The sequence below is a fragment of the Meriones unguiculatus genome, chromosome 21 (genome assembly GCF_030254825.1).
Source record: "Meriones unguiculatus strain TT.TT164.6M chromosome 21, Bangor_MerUng_6.1, whole genome shotgun sequence".
Classification (NCBI taxonomy): Eukaryota; Metazoa; Chordata; class Mammalia; order Rodentia; family Muridae; genus Meriones; species Meriones unguiculatus.
In genome coordinates this window covers 50,222,408-50,249,300 of record NC_083368.1, presented here as the reverse complement: position 1 = coordinate 50,249,300, position 26,893 = coordinate 50,222,408, and the positions used below count along the sequence as shown (strand labels likewise).

The 26,893-nt window shown below is 40.5% G+C and overlaps 1 protein-coding gene across 2 annotated transcripts in view; it reads right to left on the bottom strand.

The window, feature by feature from the left end:
- Window positions 1–26,893, bottom strand: part of Cped1 (cadherin like and PC-esterase domain containing 1) — a 260,260-nt gene that overhangs the window by 144,894 nt on the left and 88,473 nt on the right. For both annotated transcript variants that reach the window (XM_060373786.1, XM_060373787.1), the window contains exons 5-6: window positions 13,097–13,229; window positions 10,869–11,037 (exon numbers count right to left, since the gene is read on the bottom strand). In XM_060373786.1, the coding sequence (XP_060229769.1) occupies window positions 10,869–11,037; window positions 13,097–13,229 (302 nt within the window). The remainder of the gene's footprint in view (window positions 1–10,868; window positions 11,038–13,096; window positions 13,230–26,893) is intronic.

The window sequence follows — 26,893 nt, the reverse complement described above, 5'->3', positions numbered from 1 at the left end:
AAGTGCCAACCCTGACAACATGAATGCAGCTCTGCTAAACTTGCAGACAGGAGCCTGACAGAGTTAGCTGACTTTTTAGAAAGTCTCAGTCCATTTCCCATCAGCAGATGCTATTGATAATTAACACAATGCTAGAAACCCGAGGTCAGCCTTCTGTCAAAGTTCAGGAATGGCTATTGATAAAATTATATGTCTAAACGTGCCAGGTGCCAACACAGAAGTGGGAAAGTCTAGGAAGCCCGCACAGAGCCTTGCCTAATTCCTGGCTCTATCCTCCTCCTCAGCAACTCCTAAAGAAAGAATTGCAGCTCTTCCAGCTCGGAACATCTTTCTGGATTAGCCAGTTCAGTTTTTAAATGTATGGAGACTAGAAAATGTAGAGAAGGGATAACGAGAGGCTGATCGAGGCTCTAAGTTCAGGGAAGCGACAGGAATCTTGGGTGAGTTGTTGCACAGCACCATAGCTGCAGATATCCCACAATGCACTGCACATTTAAAGGGCAAGAAGACAAGATTTTGAGTCAAGTGTGTGGCTCACACCAGCCTGTGACTCCCACCCTTGGAGGAAGATGAAAAATCAAAACAAAACAAAACAACATTGTCCCGAGTTCCAGGCCAGACAGTTAGTTACTGATAAGACCCTGACGCAAAGAGCAAAACAAAGTTTAAAAAAAAAATTTTTTTTGGATATTTTTATCATAAAAAATTATGCCTGTCTGAGAAAGCTAGTTATGTTTAATCTTTAAACATTATACAATATTCACATATAGCAAAGCATTACGTGGCTCCCTAGGGATATTAGCATTTTTCACATTTTTATGTGTCATTTAAAAGTAAATTTAAGATAACTATTAAAGGAATCACATTTTTTTTTTCAGAAATTAATACAGTGTTGTCCTCGATGAATGCTGAGAGTGCTCCAGAACCTTGCTTAGATTAGGCCTTTCCTTTTATGCTAAGGATGGCTTATCTTATGCAAGTAAGGCCTCAGAGGTACAACAGAAACTAGAATGACATTTCTATGCAAGGGAGAGGAAGGGGCTACAGAGATAAATTATCTAAGAGCCTCTGGACATCCACAGGCTCCGGGATGGAGGAGTAACGCTTGCTAATTGCCCCCTCTCCTGGGCCTTTCTCTCAACCTGTGACACATAAGCTCGGGCCTGGCACAGAGTAGGTGAGCAGAGAAGTTGTGCCGGCATGCAGTGTGCATCCCGACATCCAACTTCAGGAGAGCTCCCTTTGCATCTCCCAAATGCCCTCAAAGAATGCTCCTGTCTGCCCTTGCTTCCCACGGAAACCCTGCGCGTTAGCTCGCCTCCATATTTTTATAGATCACTAACTCTCTAGCATTAAAGGGAACAAAGTTTGTCTAGCAATGAAGAATTAGCAAATCTGCTGATTAGGGTTGGGATTCATGGACTTAGATTTCTGCTGTCACCATTCTTCATTAAGTATGTATATAAACCTTTGCGTAGACTGTCAAAGGCCCACATACCTGCTACACTCAGTTATAGCTGTCTTCTCTGCCACACGCGTCAGTTTAATTGCCTGGAGAAGAATTCCACTATGTTTGGGAGACAGGGCATGGGGGAAGTAGTCAGTGTTAGATGCAGTCATCAGGATAGGGTCCCCATGCTTGTTAGTGGATAACTTATAAAAACTGGGGTGATAGGGCTGCAGAGATGGCCCAGAAGTGAAGAGCACTTGCTCTTTCAGAGGACCGAGCTCAGGTTCAACACGCAGTTAGTGACTCACACCATCTGTAGCTCCAGTTTCAGAGGTTCAATGCCCTCTTCTGACCTCTGTGGGCAATGCACACAGGTGATTCACCTATGTAATCACATATAAATATATATGTTATATATATAATTTCAAGAAAAACAGAAGAGGGGAGAATTTTAAAAGGGCATTGGCATGTACATGCACACACTTGTGCACATGGGCGCACACACATGCATACACATACTGCGTCATGCCACATATTTTGTGTATCTTAGGACTGTCACCAAGAAGATTATCCCATAGGTAGTTCCTCAATCTTGGACTAGATCTCTGCACCATAATTAACTTTTCTTTAGTCCTTACCCAGTCTGTGGTGTTAGCAGCAATGGAAAACACACTAAGATATTATCAGTTCATCATACTTTCATATATCTGTCAGCTGATGACATGTATTCTGAAGAGAAAGTATGTGGAAATTAACAAAATGCTTGCAAATTAATGATGTCATTTTGTGTGTGTGTGTGTGTGTATGTGTGTGTGTGTGTGTGTGTGTGTGTGTGATAGAGTCAACTCCTAAATCATGCTCTCCCAAATTGCAGGTTTTGATGTTAGTATCACTTCTGAATTTACTTTTCTATTTCTGTAATAAAACACCAAGACCAAGGCAACTTATAGAAGGAGGGTTTATTTGGGCTTATGGGTTCATAGGGAGAAGAGTCTGTCCCACCACAGAGAGGAAATACAACAGCAAACAGGCTTAGCTGCTAGGGTATAGCTGCTGAGAGCTGCTATTATCAAGCAGGAAGCAGAGAGTAAATTGGGAATGAAGCCCAATACCCCGCCCCCCTCAGTGACATACTTCCTCTAGCAAAGCCACACCCCCTGATCTGATCCAAACAGCAGCACCAATTAGGGAGCATTCAAATGCCTGAGCCTATGGGGGACAGCTCATTCAAGCCACCACAGTATCAACAGGTACCATTAATTCAAATGATGGCATTAGCCATTAATAAACACTTTTTGAGAGTCCCTGGGACATTGTATGGGTTTCTCAGACATAGACTCATGGCCAGTCTTTCTAAAGTTGAGGGGTCACATGATAAAATTACCACATTTGGCTGAAAAAAATAAGCCATGATTAATGTATCATTTTCTTTCTATTTAGGATAATAATTTAAGATCAATCATAAGAATTAATGAGCCTTCAAAACTATCTGACAAATCTTTTGTGGAATGAGGTTGGAAATGAATAAATGGGTAAAATGCTGCTTTTGAGAAAATAAAATTACCATGAAAAGCATCAGTTATTTTGAATGCATGTGCTTTAAAATCATATGCAGTTGTAAACTAATTAGTTTTTTTTCTATAGCAAACACACATTTGAAATCATAATAATAACACTGCAGTGCTCTGATTAAATCAGCCTTTTGTGGTTATTAATTATTTCCTCCTTGAACATCACTCCTACCTACTTTATGCTGATTATCTACGATTCCCACTCATAGAAAACCAGACTTAACATGAATACACGCTGCATTTTAAAGCGAACCCGAGCAGGAATAGGCTAAGTAATACATCGACTCATTTTATAAACTCTTGGGAGCAAGCTTTCCTTCTCTTTGTTCACGATCTTCCTACAGACGGCATAAATCTCTCAGGCCTTCTGAAGGGCCAGATGTTCAGTGAAAGCCTTTTACAAGGTCTACTCCACAGCCTTCAGTTTTAGACGTAGAAACGAAGATCAAAGAAGAACACTTGTTAAGGCTGAAAACGTAGTGCAGCTTTATCACTACTTGCAAAGACATTACTTATCTTCGCCCTGAGACTGCATTAGCTGTCTCACCTGGCATTACAGAGGCCGTGCATAAATGCTGCTGACAAATGAGGCTAACTCCAGCCCTGAAACGGTGTGATACTTCCTAACAGAAAAGGAATAAATGATCTATACGTCTCTTGAAAAGGGACCTTGTAAGTGACGGTGGGCCCAACTCTGCTACATCCTGTGCTCTCCTGTTGACACACTCTGCAGAGTTCATTGATACACAAGTAGGAGACAGAGATGAGAGGTACCCAAAGCAGGGGTCAGCGATTAAGAACCAGTGAGTCAGCAGTGGCTTGCTTTAACTTTGCTTTCCATTGATGATTCTCACTTGAGAAATGTCCACATTCCTCAGATCTTACCCTTTAAATCAAAGTGTCCAGGAATCTGGAAAATGACAGCAGTCTATTGCATTTCCTGGAAGGCAAATTATCATCCATGTGTCATTTACCCATATAATTTATATCATTGCAAAGTAGAATGGCTGGTCTTAGAGCAGTTAGGGATAAAGTAGACTCAAGCAATTTCTTCACACAATCAAAAAATTTTAAATGAACTTTAATTCAATTCCACGAAGATGGATTGTCAAAAGATGATTATATTTGAGGACTATCTCCATATAAATTTGTACTTGACACCAAGTACATCAAATAAATTTATATCTGGTATCAAATATATGATACCTGATCAATGACTTCATGTAGGTTATGTTTCAACTGGACAAAAATAAGGTTCTGACAAGCTTCCTGCCCAGAGGCACAAATCACATTACATTACGTTTTCATCAAGACCGCCAACTGCAATCACAGGTGTAAAGAATCTTCCAACCTCATAAAACTGTTACAGACAGCAGAGATTTCTCTCTGCTGGGCAACTCCTGATTTTGTGATTTACAGTGAATAAAGGGATAACTCATGACTTTTTATTCTAAGAACCAATTCTAAATTTATGACGTTTCTCACAGTTAATATATATGATTTGTGTGTGGAGACAGCTGCGGAGGCATCTAACCAAAAGTTACAGTTAGAAAGTCTGTAAAGGGCTCCACTAGGGTCCCTGGAAGCTTTGAAGGGAGAGGACAAGGTATTTTTGATAAAGAATTGCGCAGTGTTGAATCTATTATATTCAGGAAAATAATAATGTCGTAACAGTGGCGTGTCTGATTATTTAAATTCATATGAAAGGGAACTGTGAGGGAATGGTGTATTTGCCATTATCCTGTCCCTCGTATTTCTACAACCCCTTCTGAGTGTGGGCATCCTCAGAATTACTTAACAGTGCACTTCAATTTTAGAATATTTTCATCCTAAAGTGACTTTTAAAAGTTCAGGTTGTAAGTCTTATTATTTCTCAAGTTTGCATGTCTTGATATTTTTTTCACATGCTCCTAGAGTTTTCACAGATAAGGCATCCCAGGAGCAGGACTAATTGGGAGTAAATGAGCTCACAGTGTTATCTCTTATTGCTTTTGTACTTTCTTAGCTGCTAGGATGTTCTATATGTGGCCACTGATAACCAATTTAGTGGGCTTAGCTCTCTGAACAGTGCACAAATCACTGCTGATCTAAGGAAGCAATTCTGCCTCTGAATACAGGACTTAGGGCATGAACACAAATGTGTGTGCACAAACATGTACACACACACACACACACACACACAGACACACACATCCTGTGGAATTTAAGAACAAAATTAGCAGCATGCTAATATAACATGATCAGTCCTAAGTGGGTTTCTTTACATTTTGTCCTCCACATTGGCATGAAGGGGTTTCTGTGTATCTTTACACATCTGAAACCACCAGATGAAAATAGTATTTTACAGAATAAGAAAAAAAAAACTGATCAGCCAGATGAATATGACCTTTTGTTGCCAAGGCTAACTACTTCAGTGGAAGGATAAACAAACAGCACTCTTGTCTTCCGAATTCCGCTTCACCAAACATAATGTTGACCTGGTAAGGAAGCCACATGTTAGCTCGAACTCAGGAAGCCATCCTACCTCACCCACAAGCACATAACAGTATCCTAGGAGGGATCAAGGAAGGTCTTCAGAAAGATAAATCCCAAGAAGAGAATGGAACTGACAAAAGCTGTAAGCTTTCATGCGACACAGCCAAGGCTCATCTCTGTCTCAAGGACATGACAGAAAATGGAAAAGGAAAAAGTAGTGAATGAAGCAGGAAATGTAAAGAAAACTGACTCCCATGGATTTAGCTTCAGGAGAGCATAAATAAAACAATTACAGAAAACCTATCATCTCTGGGGTCATTCCCACCGTAGTGGCTAGAGTGGCTCCTTTGTAAGTAAAAAGGGAGAAAATACCCTTAAAAATCACCAGGATAATTAACAGCTTGGATTTCCTGTCAAGATAGTAAACTAGCATAAATAAAATGAGGCTGAGGCATGGGTTTGGTAACAGAAGAACAAGACTCAAAGGCCTGTGAGAAAGGTATTCTGAAAGCAGTTTTGAACAGGTTGAGACTGTGGTCTCCATGGACAGGGAAGACTACACGTGCATGAGGTCACCTGAGAGGATCATTTAAAGGAAAGGACCCAAAATTTCCTCCTACCTCTGCTCTCTCTCTCTCTCTCTCTCTCTCTCTCTCTCTCTCTCTCTCTCCCTCTCTCTCTCTCTCCCTCTCTCTCTCTCTCTCTGTATGTATTTTTCCCTCATGCTGTTGTTTCTCCCTTCTGGAGGAGGCTGAGTGCAGACCCAGGATTTAAGGATAATGTCCCGCTCAAGTGAGTAGTTGAACTGTGTGGCCCACTTCTTCAGTTACTCATTTACCAATCATATGTGGCCCTTAGCTACTCTCAAATCCCAACCTTCACTGTCTTAGTATTCTATTGCTGTGATGAGACCCTATGGCCAGGGCAATTTATAAAGGAAGCCATTCGCTTGGGGGCTTGCTTGCAGTTTCAGAGGGTTGGTTTATGATGGTCGTGTTTGGGGAGGGTGGTGGCAGGCAGGTAGGCATGGTTTTGGAGCAGTAGCTGAGATCTCGCATTCCGATCCGCAGGCAGCAGGCAGAGAGAGAAAGGCTGGGCTTGGTGTGGGCTTTTGAAACTTCGAAGTCCCCCTTAGTGACACACACCTCTCCCAACAAGGTCGCACTTCTTAATCCTTCCCAAACAGTTCTACCAACTGGAGAGGAGACATCCAAACTCATGAGCCTATGGAGGTCGTTCTCATTCAAACCGCCACATTCACATTCTTAGATTCTTAGACAGTTACAGTGTGCTTCCTCTCAGGCCTTTTCTGAATCCAAACATTTTGGATGGTAATGTAAATACCGTTTTTATTTCCTTAGATGAGGGCATGAGATGGGAGTCATTCCAAGCCTTTTTAGCTTTTTCTGAACTCTCGTTGGCTGGTTCAACTCAGCTGTCTGGCCCAAACTCCTTTGCAAGCTGACTGATTCAAGCTGGCTTTTCTTTTCTTTCTTTTTTTTTTTAATTTTTATTAATTACACTTCATTCACTTTGTATCCCCCTGTAGCTCCCTCCCTCCTACCATCTCAATCCCACCCTCCCTCCCCCTTCTCCACGCATGCCTCTCCCCAGGTCTACTGATAGGGGAGGTCTTCCTCTCCTTCCTTCTGATCCTAGCCTATCAGGTCTCATCAGGAGTGGCTGCATTGTCTTCCTCTGTGTCCCAGTAGGACTGCTCCTGGCTTTTCTTAGCTTCTGACTGAATTGCTGGGCTTGGTGTCTGACTGAATTGTTCTGCCTGGCTCAAATTAATTTTGTCAATATGTTCTAATCTTCTGGATCCTTCTGTTTTACCTGGGGTATAGCTTGTTCTCTCTGCAACCTGTTTCTGTAAAGCTGTCTCAATAAAAAAGCTCTCTCTGTGTTGCTCTCTTTCTGCTTCTCTCTGTGTGTGTGTGTGTGTGTGTGTGTGTGTGTGCTTCCCTTACATAGTGAAAGAATAAAGTCCTAGAATAATGCTGGCAACACTATTTGGCAAGACTGGAGCAGTGCAAGGTCAGAAGCAAGGCAGGACAGGAGTCCAACAACAGGATATCTGCGGTTGGGCACCTGGCCTTTGAGGGGAAACGGAAAGTCCCTGAGAAAAGCACTCTGGGTACCCGAGATAAGGGCCGGGTACGTGACTCGGCTCACAATCTGCCTTCCCGCCTTCCCTGTTCTGGGTACGTGACTTAACTACGGCTTTGTTCAAACCACCCAATCAGACCCCTGTAACTATGCTTCTCACTTCTGTAACCGCGCTTCCTGCTCCCGAGCCCTATAAAAACCCGTCACCCCAACCGAGAGGCGCGCAAGTCCTCCGATAGGCTTGGTCGCCCGGGTACCCGTGTATCAAAATAAACCTCTTGTGGCTTGCATCTGAAGGCTGGTCTCGCTGTTCCTTGGGAAGCGGGGTCTCCCCGTCTAGATAGGCTCTTGGGAGTCTTTCCATAGTGTCTCTTTCCTGTCCTGTTCTTGTGAGAGTTGGACATATCCTACCTCAGACTCATTCTGTCAGATCTTTCTCTGAGTTGTCACTTTGTCTGCCCTTCAATTAGACATCACTTTCAAACATGGCTGCTCCTTCTATAAACTAACCTCATCTTCATCTTTTGAGATTAAAGGTGTGTGCTAAAAATGTGTCTAAATTCCAGCCAGACCATACTATAATCCAGAGAGTGTCTGCATTCTACCTGAATCACATAGATCTAGAAGCTCTTTGAATGTGATCCCTTGCCAGAGCAGCCATGTTTAGAATTCCTCTACAGTGTAAAATTCAGAAGAGGAAAATGACTGTCAGCACATCCTCACAGAGAATCAGTCATTCTTTAGGGCTTGGTACTCATACTCTCTTCTCACCTCTTCTCAGAATCGTACGGAAGGACTGGTCTTTCCCAAATACTATCCCAATGGGAATAAAGAAATTCCCAGTAGTTAGCAAGAAGAGGAAGCAGAGAACATGTGGAAAGCACAGCTCCCTCAACAAAAACGCAGCAAGCTGAATAACACATACTATGAAGTGAATCTTGAAGTTAATATAACCTTGATTATCATATTCCAGGAAATAATCAAAGAAAAAAACCAAACGAAATATAGGAGAGAAATCACCAGCAGTAATATGAGGAAATGCAGTAAGATATTACTAGAAAAAAGTAAAACTTAAAGGGTGCCAGCATGTGTTATACGTACAGATTTAGAAGATAAGTCTGAAGCACTGTCCTGGAAATAAGTGCTTCCTGAAAGCACATGAAGATATAGAAAATATGAGAAAATATATACAGTAAGAACACAGGGCTGTCAATAGCTCAGCAGGCAAAGGAACTGGCCACGAAGGCTGGTGGCCTGAGTTTGATTCCTGGGACCCACTGTAGAAGGAGACAACTGACTCATGAAAGTTTTCCTTTGATCTTCACAAGTATGCCATGGCTCTGGGCCCATGCCATACACATGAGCACACACTAATCATCATCATCATCGAATTACAGTGCCAATGAAAGGTACCCATGTAAAGGGAGGAGGGGAGAACCAGGTCCTGAAAGTTGTCCTCTGAGCTCCAGATATATGGCGACCACACACACACACACACACACACACACACACACACGCACACACACACACACACACACACACACACACAAATGTAAGAAAGAGTAGAAACAGAAAGATCAAAATCCAGACAACAGAAAAAGAAAGGGGAGCGAAATCAGTGAGAAAAACATCATTTCAGGAGTATTGAACCAGCCTGGTATGGTGGGGAATGCCGGCAGTACCAACATTCTAGAAGCTGATACAGGAGGACCACAAGTTAGACTGAGAATCAGTCTCAAAATGAGGAAGTAAATAAATAACATGACAAGAAAATGAACATGACCAGATGCATTACACTAATGGCGACTTGCTGTGCATTACACATGATAGCTTTCAAAGTTACAGAATATTTGCATCCTACAATGAAAAGTGGGAAACTATGGTTTTCCTGAAATAAAAGGGAAACATACTAAGTGACAAGAAAAGATGGGAGGGATAAACCTTCCACAGCTTCCTGCCTGCTCTAACTAAGCTATGATAGTCATCTTCTCCTGCCTTCTAGAATTTGAGTTCTTGGTCCCCAGGCCTTTGACCTCACACCACTGACTTTCCCATCTGTGCTTAAATGCTTGATGGATTTGTGAATAGTGTAATATGATTTGAAGACTATGATTCTCATCTGTCTATGCCCAGCTTCTACTGTTTGGCTTAACCATATGAAGCAGCGAAGTTAATTTTTAGTTCAAAATGGCTGAAAATCAACAGTCACATTTAATGTAAATCAATAGAAAGGGGGAAATGGGAATAATCCTGGCATAAGCAGCTGCTGTTGTGGGAGACAACAGGGGGTAAATCAGGTTGGTCTCTACTCTTTAAAGAGTCACTGTTTACTTGACTAGTTGAAGGTGAAGGAAGGTTTAAGGATGTGGGGCATCGATTTGTGATTTGCTTCCTTAGAACATGAGCTGCTTCCAAGGCCGCAGAACACCTACGTCTATTCTAGGTGAGCAAGTTTTTCATTACAATGTTTAAACGAACAATCGAAGTGTCTTCGTCACTAGAGCAAGCTTTTTGAGTTCAGAGCGTAATTGATGTAAGGTAAATTCAGAAAGAGAAATCCAATCCCTCAAGACCATGAGCTACACTGTGCATTTTTCTGGTTTCTTCCCAGTTTCTCCTGTCGTCACTGTGAACAGTGACTCTTGTGAAGTCAAAGTTTCCTTAAACTCTATCCAATGGGTTCACAGAAAACTTATTTTGAACCAAGTTAACCTGGGCTACCTCTTCTAACTGAACTTTTTGGATATATTAGTGAGCTCTTCCTCATTATCTTAGATGGCAAAACTTGCCCTATTAGGCATGCTTGATGGCTTTTCTTTCCACTGAGCAGATACTGTCAGTATTGACTGATGTAATGAAACAGTCATTGAGCTTCCAAAAGATGAAGCAGAAAGCGTAAAGACAAAATTGTATTTTCCATTTGTTACACTGACTATATTTTTTTCCTTAAATAAATGGAAAGTCAGGAAAAACAGAACAGGCAAGAAGTAGCTGGGTAATAGGTCAGAGAACAGAATTAAAATGGTTGGTTGAGGAGAGAAGAAAAACAGGATGTGGCCTTCCTGATCCTTGGTGAATTAAGCTATTTCCAGCTCATTTTGAACTTGCACGTATTAAGTGAAAATCTCTGCTCGCAGCAATAAAAAGATGCAATCTTTGTTCAAAGGGATTTGATAGCTGTAAAGGTCTGAGAATGGCAGCCCAGCCCATTTTACTTATCTTCATCGAACTGTGTGAAATCACATCTTCAGTAGGATCTTTACCTTGACCGTGAAACGTTTCCTCTTTGGTAGGCTCCATACGGTGCCAGTTGAATGGATGAACGCACGCAACGGCCTTAAGGAGGTAACCAACACATAGGCTTTAAGAATCACAGATAGCTCTTCTGCTCTGAAGAGTGCTTCACGCGGAGCAAGGACGGTAGTCTGATTCCTAAATAAATAAAGAAGTAAAACAACATAGTACTGCAGTTAGAATTGAGTATGCTATGAGTGATGGCCCTAAAGCTTGGTAAATTCCTCCCAACTCCCCTGGAGCCCAGCCTTAGCTGTGGGTTTCCAGAAACAATTGCGGCTGTGGATTTTTTTCTCACCACCAGGGGGTGCACGGGCACAGAGACACACCATCAAATGGGTAGGTAGAGTTCTCTGCTTTGCGAGAACCATTTTCCCCCAAAGGAAAACAGCACTTACAATTATGTTTACAGGTTTCTGAAAATTAAATTAGTCACATTCTCTGTGACCTCGGATTCATGGCATTGTTTGAGCAGAAGTGCATGCAGCTCGGGGGATGGACAGCCAACACTAAGGATGGTCCAAACAGCCATATGGAAACCTATTATTTTATACATTTCATTTATGCGTACATTTTTTTCACATGAGCTCCTCCCAGAAGCCACAGATTACAAAATAAAAAGCCCAGTGCACTGTGGGATACCTCCCTCGAGCTGCTGGCCAGGAGTGTCTAAGAGAGCTCCCAAATAACACGAACTATTGCCAGTGCTCTCTGCTACCCACCAGGACCTGATGGTAAGATTCTATTGCTGAACAGGCGACACATTTTGGTCACAGGACATGGAGACATCAAGTTGGTACTAACCAGGAAGCTTCCTTCTCCACTGGCCAGCTTTTGTGGGGCTGGAAAGTGTTATATGTAGGTTTTGTGGGCCGGGGAAAGTCATCAACAATCCTACACACTAGTGAACCCTGTGACCAGGGTGGCAAAATATGCCCATAAAGAGCACTAGTGGCATAATGACACAGGGATAGGGTTAGGGTTAGCAAGCACTTTTTGCTTGGATGCGGCGTGTTCCACGGGAGGAAACGGATTCCTCGCACTGTTAATCTGGCCAGGAATCTGCCTGGAGAGCTCACAGGCTCCAGGGTTAGACCTACTAATATTTTGTTAAATGGACATAGTATCAAACTGATCTCTAAACGCCCATACCCTTAGATTAGTGTAGCTCTCAAACACCATCAGACAAGTTTCTTTGTGCAGTGGACAGTACTTAAGATAGAAATTCACGGCTGGTCAAAGCACAGAAGGTAAGTGTCAATGTAGTTCTTGGGTACAAATGAGACATCTATGCTATCCCTACCCCGCGGAAGAAGAGAGAGGAAGACCATAAAACTGTACGTTCATGAACTCACAGAAGTTGTGTTCTCTTCCTTGGACCTGCATAAGATTCAGCCATTCAACTGTCCAACCTGAAGCAGGGAAGGTCTGACCACCTCCCACCCCTAGCTGAGGAGCTGTTGATGGCTGATGGTTAATGAGGGAGAGAGAGTCCGTTTCTGTTAAGAGTGTGGCCCCTGATAGGTTGCTTGAGCTCCAGGGGAAAGCTCCACAGTCGTAACTGTATAGCTAGTACAAAATGAACCATGTGGCATGAAAGTGTCGGGTCAGCGGCAGGGAGAAGTGACTGATAGAGCTGAGAGGAGTTAGGAGGAAGGGAAGGGAGAGACTAGGATCAAAACACATTGCACGAAATTCTCAAAGAACTGATACAAATATTATACTTAAAATACCCTTCCCTGGAAATACCTTGGACAACTTCATATCCTTTCTTAGATCGTAGTTGTCATAAAAATTTAATAGCTAAGAAAAACCCATTCAGGCATACTCAGAGACTAAAGCAATGTCATGCAGGTATAAAATAGGAGTTAAATTTTTATAGTTTTACATTGTCAAGGTTCTAAATTCAATTTACATTAATGTAACTTACTAGCTAAGAGTCTAATTTACCCAAATGTTTATTCTACAGCAGCAGAAATTCGAATTAGCCTAGGAGAAAGTCAATGATGATATTCCATCTTAAGACACAAAACGGAGAGTGCTCTTTTGAGTGGGGCCTAGCAATTCGCCACGTTGAAACCCTCCACCCTGCCCCATCTCAACGTCCTGGCTCTCAAGTCTGCACTCTAGGGTTTTTTGTTTGTTTCTTGCTTCCTATATTATATGCTGGATAGAACATTGCACATGATTATCTTACAATTGTTCGTGTCGCCAGTCCCCCGGTTTCCGCAGGTGTGGCTTCGCCGCTTCCGAGCCATGGCTGGAAGCACTCCACTGTGACCGGGTCCCCTGATCCTGGCACACAGAGGGACTCACTGGAAGTTGCAGTTCTGAAAAGAGTCACAAGCAAAAAGACAGTCATTTCTGACGGTTCCTGGAACTGCTTCCAGATTAGAGCTTGCCTCGTCAAAGCTACAGACAGGGTCCATCCCTCCCCGTTGTGAAGCCAGGCTGGATCTAGGAAGTAAGAATGCATGATCAGTGGAGGACTTTGTTTTGGAGGGATTCTTTGTTTTTCGTCCCTTTTCCCCCTGCCCCAACCAGAAAAACAACTGTAATGACCAGTTCTCATTTTGCTTGCTCAGAAAAAAAGGTAGGTTCCGAATTTCTAGCCATCCAACCTCAAGCTGACCTTCACCTCCACTGCTAGTGATGTTCTCTCACAGAAAGGTAGCTGGAGTCGCTGACTGTGCTATGAACAGCACTGAGAAAATGAGCTGATTTCCATACAACCTCTTTCTTGTAGACTTAAGTTAGCTAGGCCTCATAACTTTGGAAACTTCACAGGCATCCTTAGCTATTTAAGAAAGATTTACGTTTACACAAACGAAGAACAGCAATGTCTTATTTCAGAACAGTTACAGTGAAATGTATCAAAAGTGAAAATGTTGGATTCACTTAGTAATCCTGTATGTTAGGGAAAGCTACCGAATAAAATAAAAAAATCCTCCCCACATCAGAAGTGAACGCTTACACATCAGCTTTTGAAATGTAGAGAAACACAGGGTCCAGAAGCATTTTAAATGGATACAGTTGGAATAAATACCAGTGTACCTATAACGTTCATACATAGGTGCTTGTTTTTTAAATCATTCAAGAGATTCTATTTTTCTAACGGTTATTCTAATGGTTCATGGCTAGATTATTTCTCAAGTTTATGTAGAATTACCCCATTCACACTTGCAAGTGGCTTATAGTATTCCATTAAGTAATATAGGTAATTAATTAAGATTTCTTCTTTACTGTGCACTTGTTTTTGCAATTATGTTCCCTTTGTCATTTTCACAGCATTGTGATGAACGTTCTCATGCGTCTATTTTGGTGCACCTGTGCAAGTTTATCCAATTTCTTCTCGGCAAGTACATTTACCAGGTCAATGGATAAATGCACTGTAACTTTGTTAGACATTATCAGATTAACTTTTTTGAAATAAATTATCCCCATATTCTGTTCTACACTCTATCCAAGAGTGTGTGGGAGCTGTGTTATTTCCAGGTCACAATGCTTTATTTGTAAGTCAAGCAATTTATCCAGGTCTCAAAATGGAACGAAGCCTTTAAATTATTTTCCCCTTGTGCACACTCCATCGATACTAACATAGTCTAATTTAAAACATTTCACACTCTTAAGCGGAAATCACAGAAGCAGAGCTGTTTGATTCATTCCCATATCTTATTATTTAGCACAGTGTGACTTTGTGGAAAAAAGTGCTGATAACCTATTAGTAAGGCGTCCCTACTGATGAAGTTCCATGTATCATAACAATGGAAGTGGAGTTATTCGAATTGATTTGGTTTTGAAGTTGACAAATGAAGAGCCTTAGAAGGTCATTTACAACCTTAAAATGTTTTATTATATCCCCCCTCCCGTGTGTGTGTATGTGTATGTTGGTCTAAGGACATCTTATAAAGTTAATTCTTTTCTTCCACTATGCATATGAGTCCCAGGGCCTGAACTCAGGTAACAGGGCTTGGAGGCCCTTTACCCTCTGAGCCATCTCACTGGCCTGAAAAATCACAACATTGAAAAGAACGAACAAAATAATCTGAGCACAGGGGTCTTTTCTGAGACTGATACGCCAACCAAAAACCATGCATGGAGATAACCTAGAACCCCTGCACAGATGTAGACCATGGCAGCTCAGTGTCCAAGAGGTTTCCCTAGTAAGGGGAACAGGGATTGTTTCTGACATGAACTGATTGGTCTGCTCTTTGATCCCCTCCCCCTGAGGGGAGAGCAGCCTTACCAGGCCACAGAGGAAGACAATGCAGTCAGTCTTGGTGAGACCTGATAGGTTAGGGTCAGAAGGAAAAGGAGGAAGACTTCCCCTATCAGTGGACTTGGGGAGGGGCATGGGAGGGTAAGGTTGGGAGGGGACAAGGGAGGGGGCTACAGCTGGGATACAAAGTGAATAAACTGTAATTAATAAAAAAATAAATAAAATTTTAAAAAAAGTCAAAAAATAAAGATAAAAAGAAAAGACTGATATGGAAGCCAGGTATGCAGCCTAGTAGTAGGGTGTGTATTTAACATGTATATGACCTTGGGTACATTCCTAAGCTATGGGGGAAGAAAATCTAAAATGTTGATTAAATTCCTCAGACTTGTAAAAAGAAAAATAAATGTTCTCAATTAAAATTGCACTGAATATACTCATTTATCAGAAATAATTTACTAGGGCAAATTGCATCTCTGCAGAAGAGCTCATTTGTAGCTCTCTTTGATGGGACATGAGAACAGTGTCATTGACTAATTTTCCCCCACCTTGCCACAAAAAGCCCAGCATTTGAAGTCTAAGCACAGTTGAGTTTGCAGAAGCTAGACAGCCTAGTTTTTCCAGGCTAATATCCCAAATGGTGTTGCGAAAGGAGTGTCAGAAAGAAAAAGAGAAAGAAAAAACAAAACAGCTTTGTCTCCTTTTTCTGGTTTATTTCAAGTGGTGGAAATATATACGATGCTGGAAGAGTTAACGTGAGAATTGTCAAGAATGTGTAAAGATCATTCATTGGCCCCTGAAACTACAACAAAACAACAGAACATAATACTGATTAAATAAAGCTTATAGTAATTTTTAAAATTTATACGTAAGTTGAAAAACTCCAGCTTCCTCTATGTTATTTCAGGCTTGCTGATGGTTACAATTTATGATTCTTTAAAAAAAAAAAAAACTTTAGTCATTAGTTATACCTTGATATCTAAATGGACTCTTATTTGAGTATGGAGAAAATGAACAGACAAAATCTTCATTAATATGTAAAAACACAGTTGTATGTCATGGGAATGTTATAAAAGATTATGAACATAATTATCATATGTTACATAATGGAATAAATACATGTGGGAGGTTCCTTTCAGACCTTTTATTTGGCGAATCCACCCAAAGTTCTTTTAATGGGTCAGTCAACCTACTTCCTCTCTGTTCTACTTCCTCCCTCCGAAGGCCTAGACACATTCAGAAAGCCTACAAGTCTCCCCACAGTACAGCTGAAAGTAGCTCTGTTTTCTTGTTCTTTTGGTTTTTTTTTTTTTGTTTGTTTGTTTGTTTATGTTTTTGTTTCTGTTTTAAGGAATTTGGGAGATGAGGCTCTGTCATATGGGTAGTCTTCCAAATAATTCTCTAGTGCATTGACATCGGATGGATGAAATGTTTCCGAAACAACTAAATGTGAAATGCCTTGTGTACATCTGTGAGGTTTTTCTGCCCATACTAGATGGCGTGTATAACAGACTCAGATGTGAAATACTATCTAGTGAGCAGTGCTGGGCTTTTATTTATTGCCTACTCTCAGCTTATTTCAGAGAGCACCGAAGCTGGTAAGCTTACTAGGCACCTGGAGTAAAACTTGACCATTTGTTAGGGATGCGCCAAGACTGCCTTTTAACATCAGGTGGAATATGACTGAGGTGCTGGTATATGACCAGGAAGACTGAGCCAAAGTAAGAGGCCCGTCTTTGCATTTCTTCCACATTTCTGCTCCTACCAGTCAACAAAGGGCTGTGACAAGACCGAGTAGCCTTCTAGATTCCAGAATGTAAACCCCACGAGTCTGAGTCATCTGTACTAAAAAAACGATGCAGTCCCATCCTGGGTGCTCCTGTCAGCAATGAAATAGTTTGGAGGAGTTTAGCCAACTTGAGGTTACAAATCAAAATGTTGCCCTAATGAAGTAAAAATACTTCCTCTGGTTCGAAATTCCTCCTGTTCTCTGTAGCATGTAATTCTATACAGCTCAGGTAAAGACTAAACACTGGAAAACACGTGTACTGGGAAAGATTAGCTGCCAATTTTCTGGTGTATTTGATTTAATGTTTTGCCCCGTAGCTAGTAATTAATATGAAAGTAATAGCAAAAGTATAATTATGTTTCATAAATGTTTGGATGTTGTCTTGCATTTCTTATTAAGAAAATAAATATAGTGTTTTGTATTTTACATTTCCAGTAAAGATAAAACTCCTTGATTGGTAATTAATAATAATTTGAGATTAAAAGTATAAGTAAGTATAGCTATAAGAATACTAATTGCTGCTCTTGCCTGCGGGCATTGACAAATCTTAATGCTTGAATAGCAGGTATAAAACCTATGAAAATATAACCTCAAAATTCAAATGCGTCACAAATATGACTTTAAAAACATGCAAGTTGAAGTCATATCCAGATATAACTTCTATTGTAGTCACAAGCAAAGACTACAGATAGAGGGGCACACATATTTCCAAGGCAGGGAAGATAGGGAATAAATGACCCACAGTTTTCTCCTCCTGAGCCCGAGCTCTGGCTCGGACCCAAGGCCAAGTAAACCACATTGATGCAGGCTGTGAAAGGCAGCCATCTGGAGAAAGGCATAGAGTGAACTTTATAGATGGAGATGATCCAACACAAATACCACACTTGGAAAAGGGGAGCTGGGTCCCCAGTTCACCTAGCCATATGTACATGAGCTCACATGTAGGGGAAGAACGAAAGAGAAGTAATGTTACTTTGACCTCCAACAAGAGCATTTACATAGGGCAGCAGGCTGTGGCTTAGCCTGAGCCATATTAAATTGCCTTTTGTTAGGGAAAAAGAGTAGACTATGATTGATCAAATATCAGCAAGTGCACAATGGTCAGCCCAAAGTTTCTTCCACTACATTGTAGGACCTCCTGGAGAACAAGAATGGAAAATGTATAATCCGGTAAGATTGAATGCATGGGCACAGGAACATTATGGAAGAGTGGACAGAAAGATGCTAAGAGTCAGAGGTCAAAGAATAGCTGGGGGAAACAGTGTCTTCTGACCATGACAGGCCATGGTCCTCATGAACTCACAGAAGCTGTGATTGTCTGCCCAAGACTTGTGCAATTTCAAGTCAGTCGACATTCCAACAAGAATGCAGGAGGGCCTCAGGAGCTGATACCTTTAGCTGAACAGCAATTGATAGTGGATGGATTCCAGCAGAGGGAGAGTCAGCTTTCTTTTAGTGTGGCCCCTGATAAGTCCACCACGTTCCAGTGGGCAGCCCCACACAACTACGTGTATCATGGGTATATGGCTAGCACTAATTGGACATAGGACCATTTGGAAACTGGAGGAGTGAAAGTGAATCCAGGAGGAGCTGGGGGTAGGTGGTGGCAGAGTGAGCATGATCAAAATAAATTGTATGAACACACACAGATAAAAAAGAGTTTTTTAAAAATAAAAAAATTAAAACTAATTTTAGTAAGAACACATAATCATTCTACCTGCAAACAAAACTATCTATAGCTTGGACACCTGGGGAAAAAAAAGGGGGTGACCCTGAAGTCACTTGCGAGTGTCTGGCATCTTCCTTATAAGCAAAGGAGACACAGTCCAAGTCTCCTATAAGATAAGAAATATCCTCGCCTCTTAATTTATCCCAGTCTTTGAATAATGATGAAAAATCACAGTCATGAAGCATAGTAGGTGAAGAACAAATGTTTGCTAAATGGGTAACTAGATAGTAGCTAAGGTCATTTACAAGTTAGTTTTCTGGACTTTCTGGGTATAAAATTGTCACTCCTAATAAATGACATAGGTGACTTAATGGGGAGTTAAAGGGTGAGAGCCCATTGCCTAGGCCTGGAATGGCATCTTGCTTTGAATTTAGCACACTGTGCTAATCATGAGCATGCCACAGGGCCAACCATCTGCCCTTCTACTTGTATGAGTCCCAGTAGCCTTATGGGAAAGAGACTACAGATGAACACTCAGAAAAGGGATTTGAGAAATATCAGTCAGTCGTCCTTCCACTTCCTCATCATAGTACAAAGCAATACGGAAAATGTCCACAGGTAGGCTCAAGTTCAGAACACTGGCAAGTTATTGACAGTTAGAGAGGAGGGATTCTGGGCAGGGAAAGCAGTGTCGGCTCACAGCATTAGAAGCTCTACAAAGGCAGTGGTTCTGTTGTTTTGTTTTTAATTTCCCATCTATTATCTGTCTGCTGTTAAACACAGGCTAGCACATAACATAGGATCAAATAAATATATGCTTAATAAGTGAACTAATATTTCTTCTTACACAAATCAGCAGACATATGGATTGGTCACAGGGGTTAAAAAGAAACACAAAAAAATAATAACGCTAGATCCATATTTTCACCCTGCACAAAACTAAAGTCTAAGTGGATCAAAGACCTCAACATAAAGTGAGACACACTAAATCCTTTAGAAGAAAAACTGGGCAAGCGCCTTGAACTCATTGGCACAGGAGACAACTTCCTGAACAGAACACCAACAACACAGGCTCTAATAGCAACAATCAATAAATGGGACCTCATGCAACTGAAAAGCTTCTGTAAAGCAAAGGACACTGTCATCAGAACAAATGACAGCCTACAGATTGGGAAAGAATCTTCACCAACCTTATATGTGACAGAGGGCTAATATACAGAATATATAAAGAACCAAAGAAGTCAAAAAGCAGCAAACCAAGTAATCCAATTAAAAAATGGGGTACAGAGCTAAACAGAGATTTCTCTGCAGAGGAATATCGAATGGCAGAGAAGCACTTAAAGAAATGCTCAACCTCACTAGCCATTAGGGAAATGCAAATCAAAACAACCCTGAGATTTCACCTTATACCCACGAGAATAGCCAAGATCAAACACTTAAGTGACAATACTTGCTGGAGAGGATGTGGAGAAAGCAGAACCCTATTCCATTGCTGGTGGGAATGTGAACTTCTACAACCACTTTGGAAATCAATCTGGCGCTTTCCCAGACAATTAGGAATGCAGCTTCCTCAAGATCCAGCTATACCACTCCTAGGTATATGTCCAAAAGATGCTCATGTTCACAACAACATTTGCTCAGTTCATAGCAGCTTTATTCGTAATAGACATAACCTGCAAACAACCCAGATGTTCCTCAACTGAGGAATGGATACAGAAATTGTGGTTCATTTACACCATGGAATACTACTCAGCAATTAAAACAAGGAAATCATGAAATTTGAGGGCAAATGGTGGGATCTAGAAAAAAATCATTCTGAGTGAGGTATCCCAAAAGCAGAAAGACACACATGGTATATACTCACTTATAGACATTATATTAGACATATAATGTTGGATAAACATACTAAAATCTGCACACCTAAAGAAGCTAAGCAAGAAGGAGGACCCAAGTTAAGATGATCAATCCTCATTCAGAAAGACAAACGGGATAGACATTCGAAGAAGGAGCAAACAGGAAACAGGCCAGGAACCTACTACAGAGTGCCTCTGAAAGACTCTACCAAGCAAGGTAGCAAAGCAGATGCAGAGACTCATGGCCAAATTTTGGGCAGAGTTCAGGGAATCTTATGAAAGAAGGGGGAGATAGAAAGACCTGGAGGGAACAGGAGCTCCACAAGGAGAGCAACAAAACCAAGAAATCTGAGACCCATACTCCAACCAAGGACCATGCATGGAAATAACCTAGAACCCCTGCACAGATGTAGCCCATGGCAGCTCAGTGTCCAAGTGGGTACCCTAGTCAGGGGAACAGGGACTGTCTCTAACATGAACTCAGTGGCTGTCTCTTTGATCTCCTCCCCCTGAGGGTGTAGCAGCCTTGCCAGGCCACAGAGGAAGACAATGCAGCTGGACCTGATGAGACCTTATAGGCTAGGGTCAGATGGAAGGAAAGGAGGACCTCCCCTCTCAGTGGACTTGGAGAGGAGCATGGGAGGAAATGAGGGATGGAGGGTGGGATTGGAAGGAAATGAGGGAGGGGGCTATAGCTGTGATACAAAATGAATAAACTGTAATTAATATTAAAAAAAGAATAAGCAAGCCAGTATCTGGGAAGTTCAACTAAAGCTGCATGCTATTAACTTGCTATTGTCCAGACTTAAAAGATGTGTTTAAAATGGAGGGAATAGTTTCATCTTTCTACCACAATGTGGGTTTTCTAAGGTTAGGAAGTATATTTTCCATACTAAGATGCTGCAAAAATAGCACCCAGGTAATCTCACTAAGAGGACAAAGATTAACAACTCAGAGAACAGTTATTTAAGGCTAACTGGCCTACTAACTGTAAAGAAGTTTGGAATCCACAGAGATCACAGTAACCCACATAAAGTCATTCGCTCATGGCCAAGAGCAAGGTTTTACACAGGGATACCATGAATGAACTTAATTTAGGACCAAAGTTTCACTTGTTTTACCAAGCAGATGGACCTTGGGTCTGAGAAGACATGAGTGAAGCCAATCAAGAGGCACATTATGATTTGTCCAGCATGTTAGTGAATTGTCACCAACTAGTATTATTTCCAAAAAAAAAAATTTAACAAATAGCATTAAAAGGTACATTTTCAAAAATACATTGGTTAATAATGTGATTATTTAATTCCTCAGCCTTTCTAAGTGAAGTGTCTTTGTCTAAAATAATAATAATAATAATAATAATAACAAAACAGAGGTCTTAGGAGATGGCACAGAGGTTAAAGAACAAGAGCTGCTCTTGCAGAGGACCCAGGTTCAGTTTCCAGCATCTACACCATAGACCTCAACCACTGTGACTTCACTTCCAATGCCGCCTTCTTTTCACCTCCACAGGCACGAGTCATATATATATATGTATGTATGTATGTATGTATGTATATGTATGGCTATATATATGTACATATATAGTGCATGTATATAAATACAGGCAAAATACTTGAATGCAACCATAAAATAAAAATAATTTTTAAAGTAGTAAGAAAATTATCTACTTCACAAGAATGAATGGCAACAGAATTAAATACACAATTTTCTTAAAGTGCTTTGCATAAAATTTGCATATATTAAGTGCTCAAAAATCACTAAGTTGGGGCTAGAGAGATGACTCAGCAATTCAAAGCCTGAACTGCTCTTGAAGACAGGTTCAGTTCTTAGCACTGATGTCAGGAGGCTCACAAGTGCAGATAGCTCCTTCTCCAAGGCCATCCAATACCTCTGGCTCCAGACCTGCACTCACATTCACATCACTTACATGCACACATTATTTAAAAACATGGTAAATAGTTACTATTAGTGAGAATTACAGTATTGTTTATAATATTCTAGAAACTCTCTAACTTCTAAAACGACCAAGTACAATAAAGTGTTATTCCTTTTTATCTTATTCTATACTCTAATGTTCCCCATTCTGTGCTCTGATAGTCACAAGGGCTGTTAAATCTTTCATGGGAATATTTGTTTTGTATGTTTATTTGTTTGTTTGTCTTGCAAGGTCGCTCTACAGCTTTGGATGTCCTGAAACTCAATATGTAGACCAGGTAGGCCTCAAATTCACGGAGACCTTCCTGCCTCTGTCTCTTGCGTGCTGGGATTAAAAGCATGTGCCACCATGGCCAGCCTTGATTATTTATTTATTTGTTTGTTTACTTATTTATGTGTGTGATATGTATACATGTGTTGCTTAAAAGTGCCCACAGAAGCTATTATAAGCTTCTCAACATGGGTGCTGGGAACTGAACTCTGGTCCTATTCAAGAGCAGTGCTCTGAATTGCTGAGCCATCTCTCAGGACTCATGTGAGTCTTAATCACCTACCATCTGGCCTCGGCCTCATAAGAGCAAAATGGGAAATACGTATAACAAGCATGAGTTGACCAACCAACATGGCATCTCTGTTCATGAGTGCCAACAACACAGATCTGAAGAGAACTAACTTCTAAATGGATCCACAGCAAAATGTCCGAGACAAATGCATGTCATCATTTGGGATTTTTCATACTCCAAATGCATTGAATCCTTAACAAATGTTTATTTTCATCTTATGAAAATAGCCTTGGTCAAAATGTCTAAGAGAAAGAGCACAGTGAACACATAAAGGTATTACTAGGACATATTTCTGTCCTTATTTGAGCATCTCACAGCTAATTTCAGACCTTGAGAAATTAGCTGTGAGATGCTCAAATAAGGACAGAAATATGTCCTTATATCATTGCACTACTGTGTGTGACACAGGTGTACAGAGGAGGCTCATGATGGTGCCAGATATCTTTCTCATGCTATTATCATATGAGGACATGCCATTCCACAGAGAAACATCATACCACACTCCAGCATCAGAGTCTTTGGGAGAAAAGCATAGCATGCACGCTGTTATAGAAATGAGGTGTAATCCGTGTCTCAAGGAAAGTGGAGACACAATTTGACCTGTAAAAACGACCAGCTCAATGACACAGCAATGTGCTTTAAAGGAGTAGTCATTGTACACAATCCCCACCCACTAGCCGATCCATCAATCACATGCCTGTCAAGCATGTAGCAAATGCAATCTGTGAGTGCCTTCTTCAAGCTCTTTTTCAGTAGAAGTGTCAAAGTCACACAATTCTACAAAACCAATTTTCCCCATGGGCTCCTCTATGTTTTGACCATGACAACATAAGAACCTCGAATTCCACTCATTTTCCTTGGTAATAAAAGCTGGGTCTAGACTAACCACTTCAATTTTCTTGCCCTGTGATTTCACTGCAATGACCAAACAGCATGAAAGATGGTTTTATTACTTTATGGCAGCTTAATTTTCCTTTCATGTTTTTCTACATGAATTTTCCAGCAGACAATTTTAAAAAAAAAGAGAGAGAAAGAAAATGCTTGAGTACTCCAGCAAGGCCCAAGATGAATAATTTAACATAAATTAATGAGCACCATTAATAACAATTTGAAACCCAGCTTCCAAATAATAGTAATACATAAGCGTCCAGTAAATATGACAATAAAGTAGATGCCTAGATCCAGCTGCTGTGAAAGAAGTTAATCACTTTATTCATATCAAACCGTTTCCCTCAGGACACATTTTCTGTAGTAAATCATGAAATATATTGATTTAATTTGCGTCAGAATAATTAATGGCTTACTAGAATCTGCAACAATAATTATAAATTATTTTTAAATGCAATATAGTCAATAATAATTTAAATGTAAGATACAAACACTGTGGCTAATGGTCACTATTTAAATGAAGCCAGGCATTATCATAGTCCTTAATGGCAAATCCACAAGGTATTTCCCTGTAATTTTTACACCATATTTTAGTATTTTAAAATGTACAGTGTTACTATCAAGTAGCTTCTCTATTTGTATATTGTTCGCAAATAAAGTTATTCAATTTAGCCAAGTTTTTTTATGATATCAATGTTTTCATAATTTATGACTCCCAGGAAAAGATAAGAATACAGAAGACCCAGAGAGTTGCAACAGTTGACTAAAGGAAGTCTCAATGGGCAATAGGGACTTAGGCTCCAGAAATGGGCCAGGAGCATGGAACACTCCAGGAAAGCAAACAAATACAGAATTACTAAGCTGTCTTATCCTGAGGTTCCTTCCTGGAAATCAATCAACCAGTGGTGTGATTGGAATCTGTGGGAGTTAGGTTTGACTGTTTAGCATTGGAGGACAGGAATGGATTCTAACAGACTGAAGACAGGAGGTCATGAGACAGAAGCCAGCCACACCCTAGCCTGGCTTCCTGAAACTGAGTCTGTGTCCAACCTTAGCTAATGAAGAGGATAGCCAGTCTAGCACTCCTGCTATTTCATGCACAAATTCAGTGATGCAAAAGTGGAGGCAGATACTCTTTAAAAAAAATTAGGCCATCCAAAATTTGAATTTTTCTCCAATTATCTGAATTATAACCTCTGATGTTAATTTGTTTCTTTTCCAAAAAGAACTTAAGCTAATTAGTGAAATTCAAATAACTATTTCTATGTGGATGTTTTTTTCAAATCTTCCTCAGAAACTTTTTATCTCATGTACTGACAAAATATATGTATTCTGTATATATTGCGTTATTAAATTAGTATCCATAGATTTGCCATATCCAAAGCCTGGCTGTCAGGATTAGTTTTGTTTTTTTGTGATACTAGAGTTGCTTGCATGCTTGTCAAACACTCTACAACAGAGCTACATCCCAGCCTTCATTTTCTTTTTTTTTTTTTTTAATTTGAAGACAAAGTATTATTAAGCTGTTTAAACCAGCCTTAAACTGACTCTGTAGCACAGTGTAACCTTGACTTTGTGATCTTCCTGCCTCCTTGGCCTCCTGAGCAGGTAGAATTCCGGTTAACACTGCTTATTTGCATGTCCCTTGTGTTAGTTTGTTTTATATTGTCAACTCTACACAACCTAGAGTCATTTGGGAACGGAGAACTTCAACCGAAGAGTTGCCTTGATCACACTGGCTGTGAGCATGTCCGAGGACACTATCTTGATTGCTAATTGACGGCTGTACCCAGGTGGCTCTATGCTCTATCTATCTATCTATCTATCTCTCTATCTATCTATCTATCTATTTATGTATCTATCTATCTATTTATCTATCTATCTGTCTTAAAGAAAGCTAGATGAACACAAACCAAGGAGCAAGCCAGTATCAGCTTTATTCCATGGTCTCTGCCTCAAGTCCTACCTCCAGGCTTCTGCTTTTGTTCCCATAGTGACTTCTCTCCTCGATGGACTGTAACCTCGGAAGTGTAAACAGTATAAACCTCTCTCTTTCCTGAGCAACTTTTAGTCAGTGTTTTTTGTTGTTGTTGTTGTTTGTTTGTTTTTTTCACAGCAACAGAAAACAAAGCAAACTAGAGCATCTCTGTAATGCAAACTTTTCTTGTTTTACCCTGCTACTTAGATGACTGACAAAAAGCCAACAGTAAGTGAAAGGCCATTTGTAGTTTGCTATTTATTTGTAAATATATTAAAGAAAACATTTGTGGCATTCAATACATCATCAATAAGTTAGGGTTATATAGTTGTTGATTTAAAAAGTTCAGTGAGTTCTAATACCACTCAGTGGCCCCCTAGTCATGAAAAAAAATTCAATATTATTTTTGGTCTCAATAAACTCCATCTAATAGATGCTAAATTTAAAGTTCAATTCAAAAGTAGCAGAAAAAAATTCCATATGGTTAGTTGCAAAGGGAAAAAAATAGCAAAAATACCTGTTTTCCTCCTTTTGTTCCTTATCATGTTGACTTATCACTTAGCATGATAAACAAAAATAAAATTGATTACTCTTTAAAGGTTAGTTGGAAAGGGAAGAATATACAGAAAGTGTAATGAAGGAACTGATGGGACAAAACAGTGTTTTGATGAACTAGAGGAAACAAGGAAATCAGATTCTAGGAAATAAGAGGTTTTCAAATGAAGAATTTGGCAGAAATGTTGGTGTGTGAGGAGGGCTGGTGAGACGGTTCAAAGCACAAAGGTGCTTGCTGCCAAGTGTGAAGACCTGGGTTCTGCATAGCTGGAGGAGAGTGTTAACTCCACAGGGTTGTCCCTTCACCTCCAAAGGGGTACTATGGCTTGCCCCTCCCCCACGTCAATCACTCAACTAGGCAATCAGGCAATGAAAAAAATAAATGTTGTGGGTTGAGTAGTGCTAAGTCTTCTTCAACCCTGCTACCTTACAAATAAAGTATTTTTTAAAAATTCTTCTAGCCTACAAGGCCTTTGGAAGTAGAGGAGATGTTGGAAGAGGCTGCTTTACTTTGCTTGCCTGATCAACACAAGGCTCAACAACCT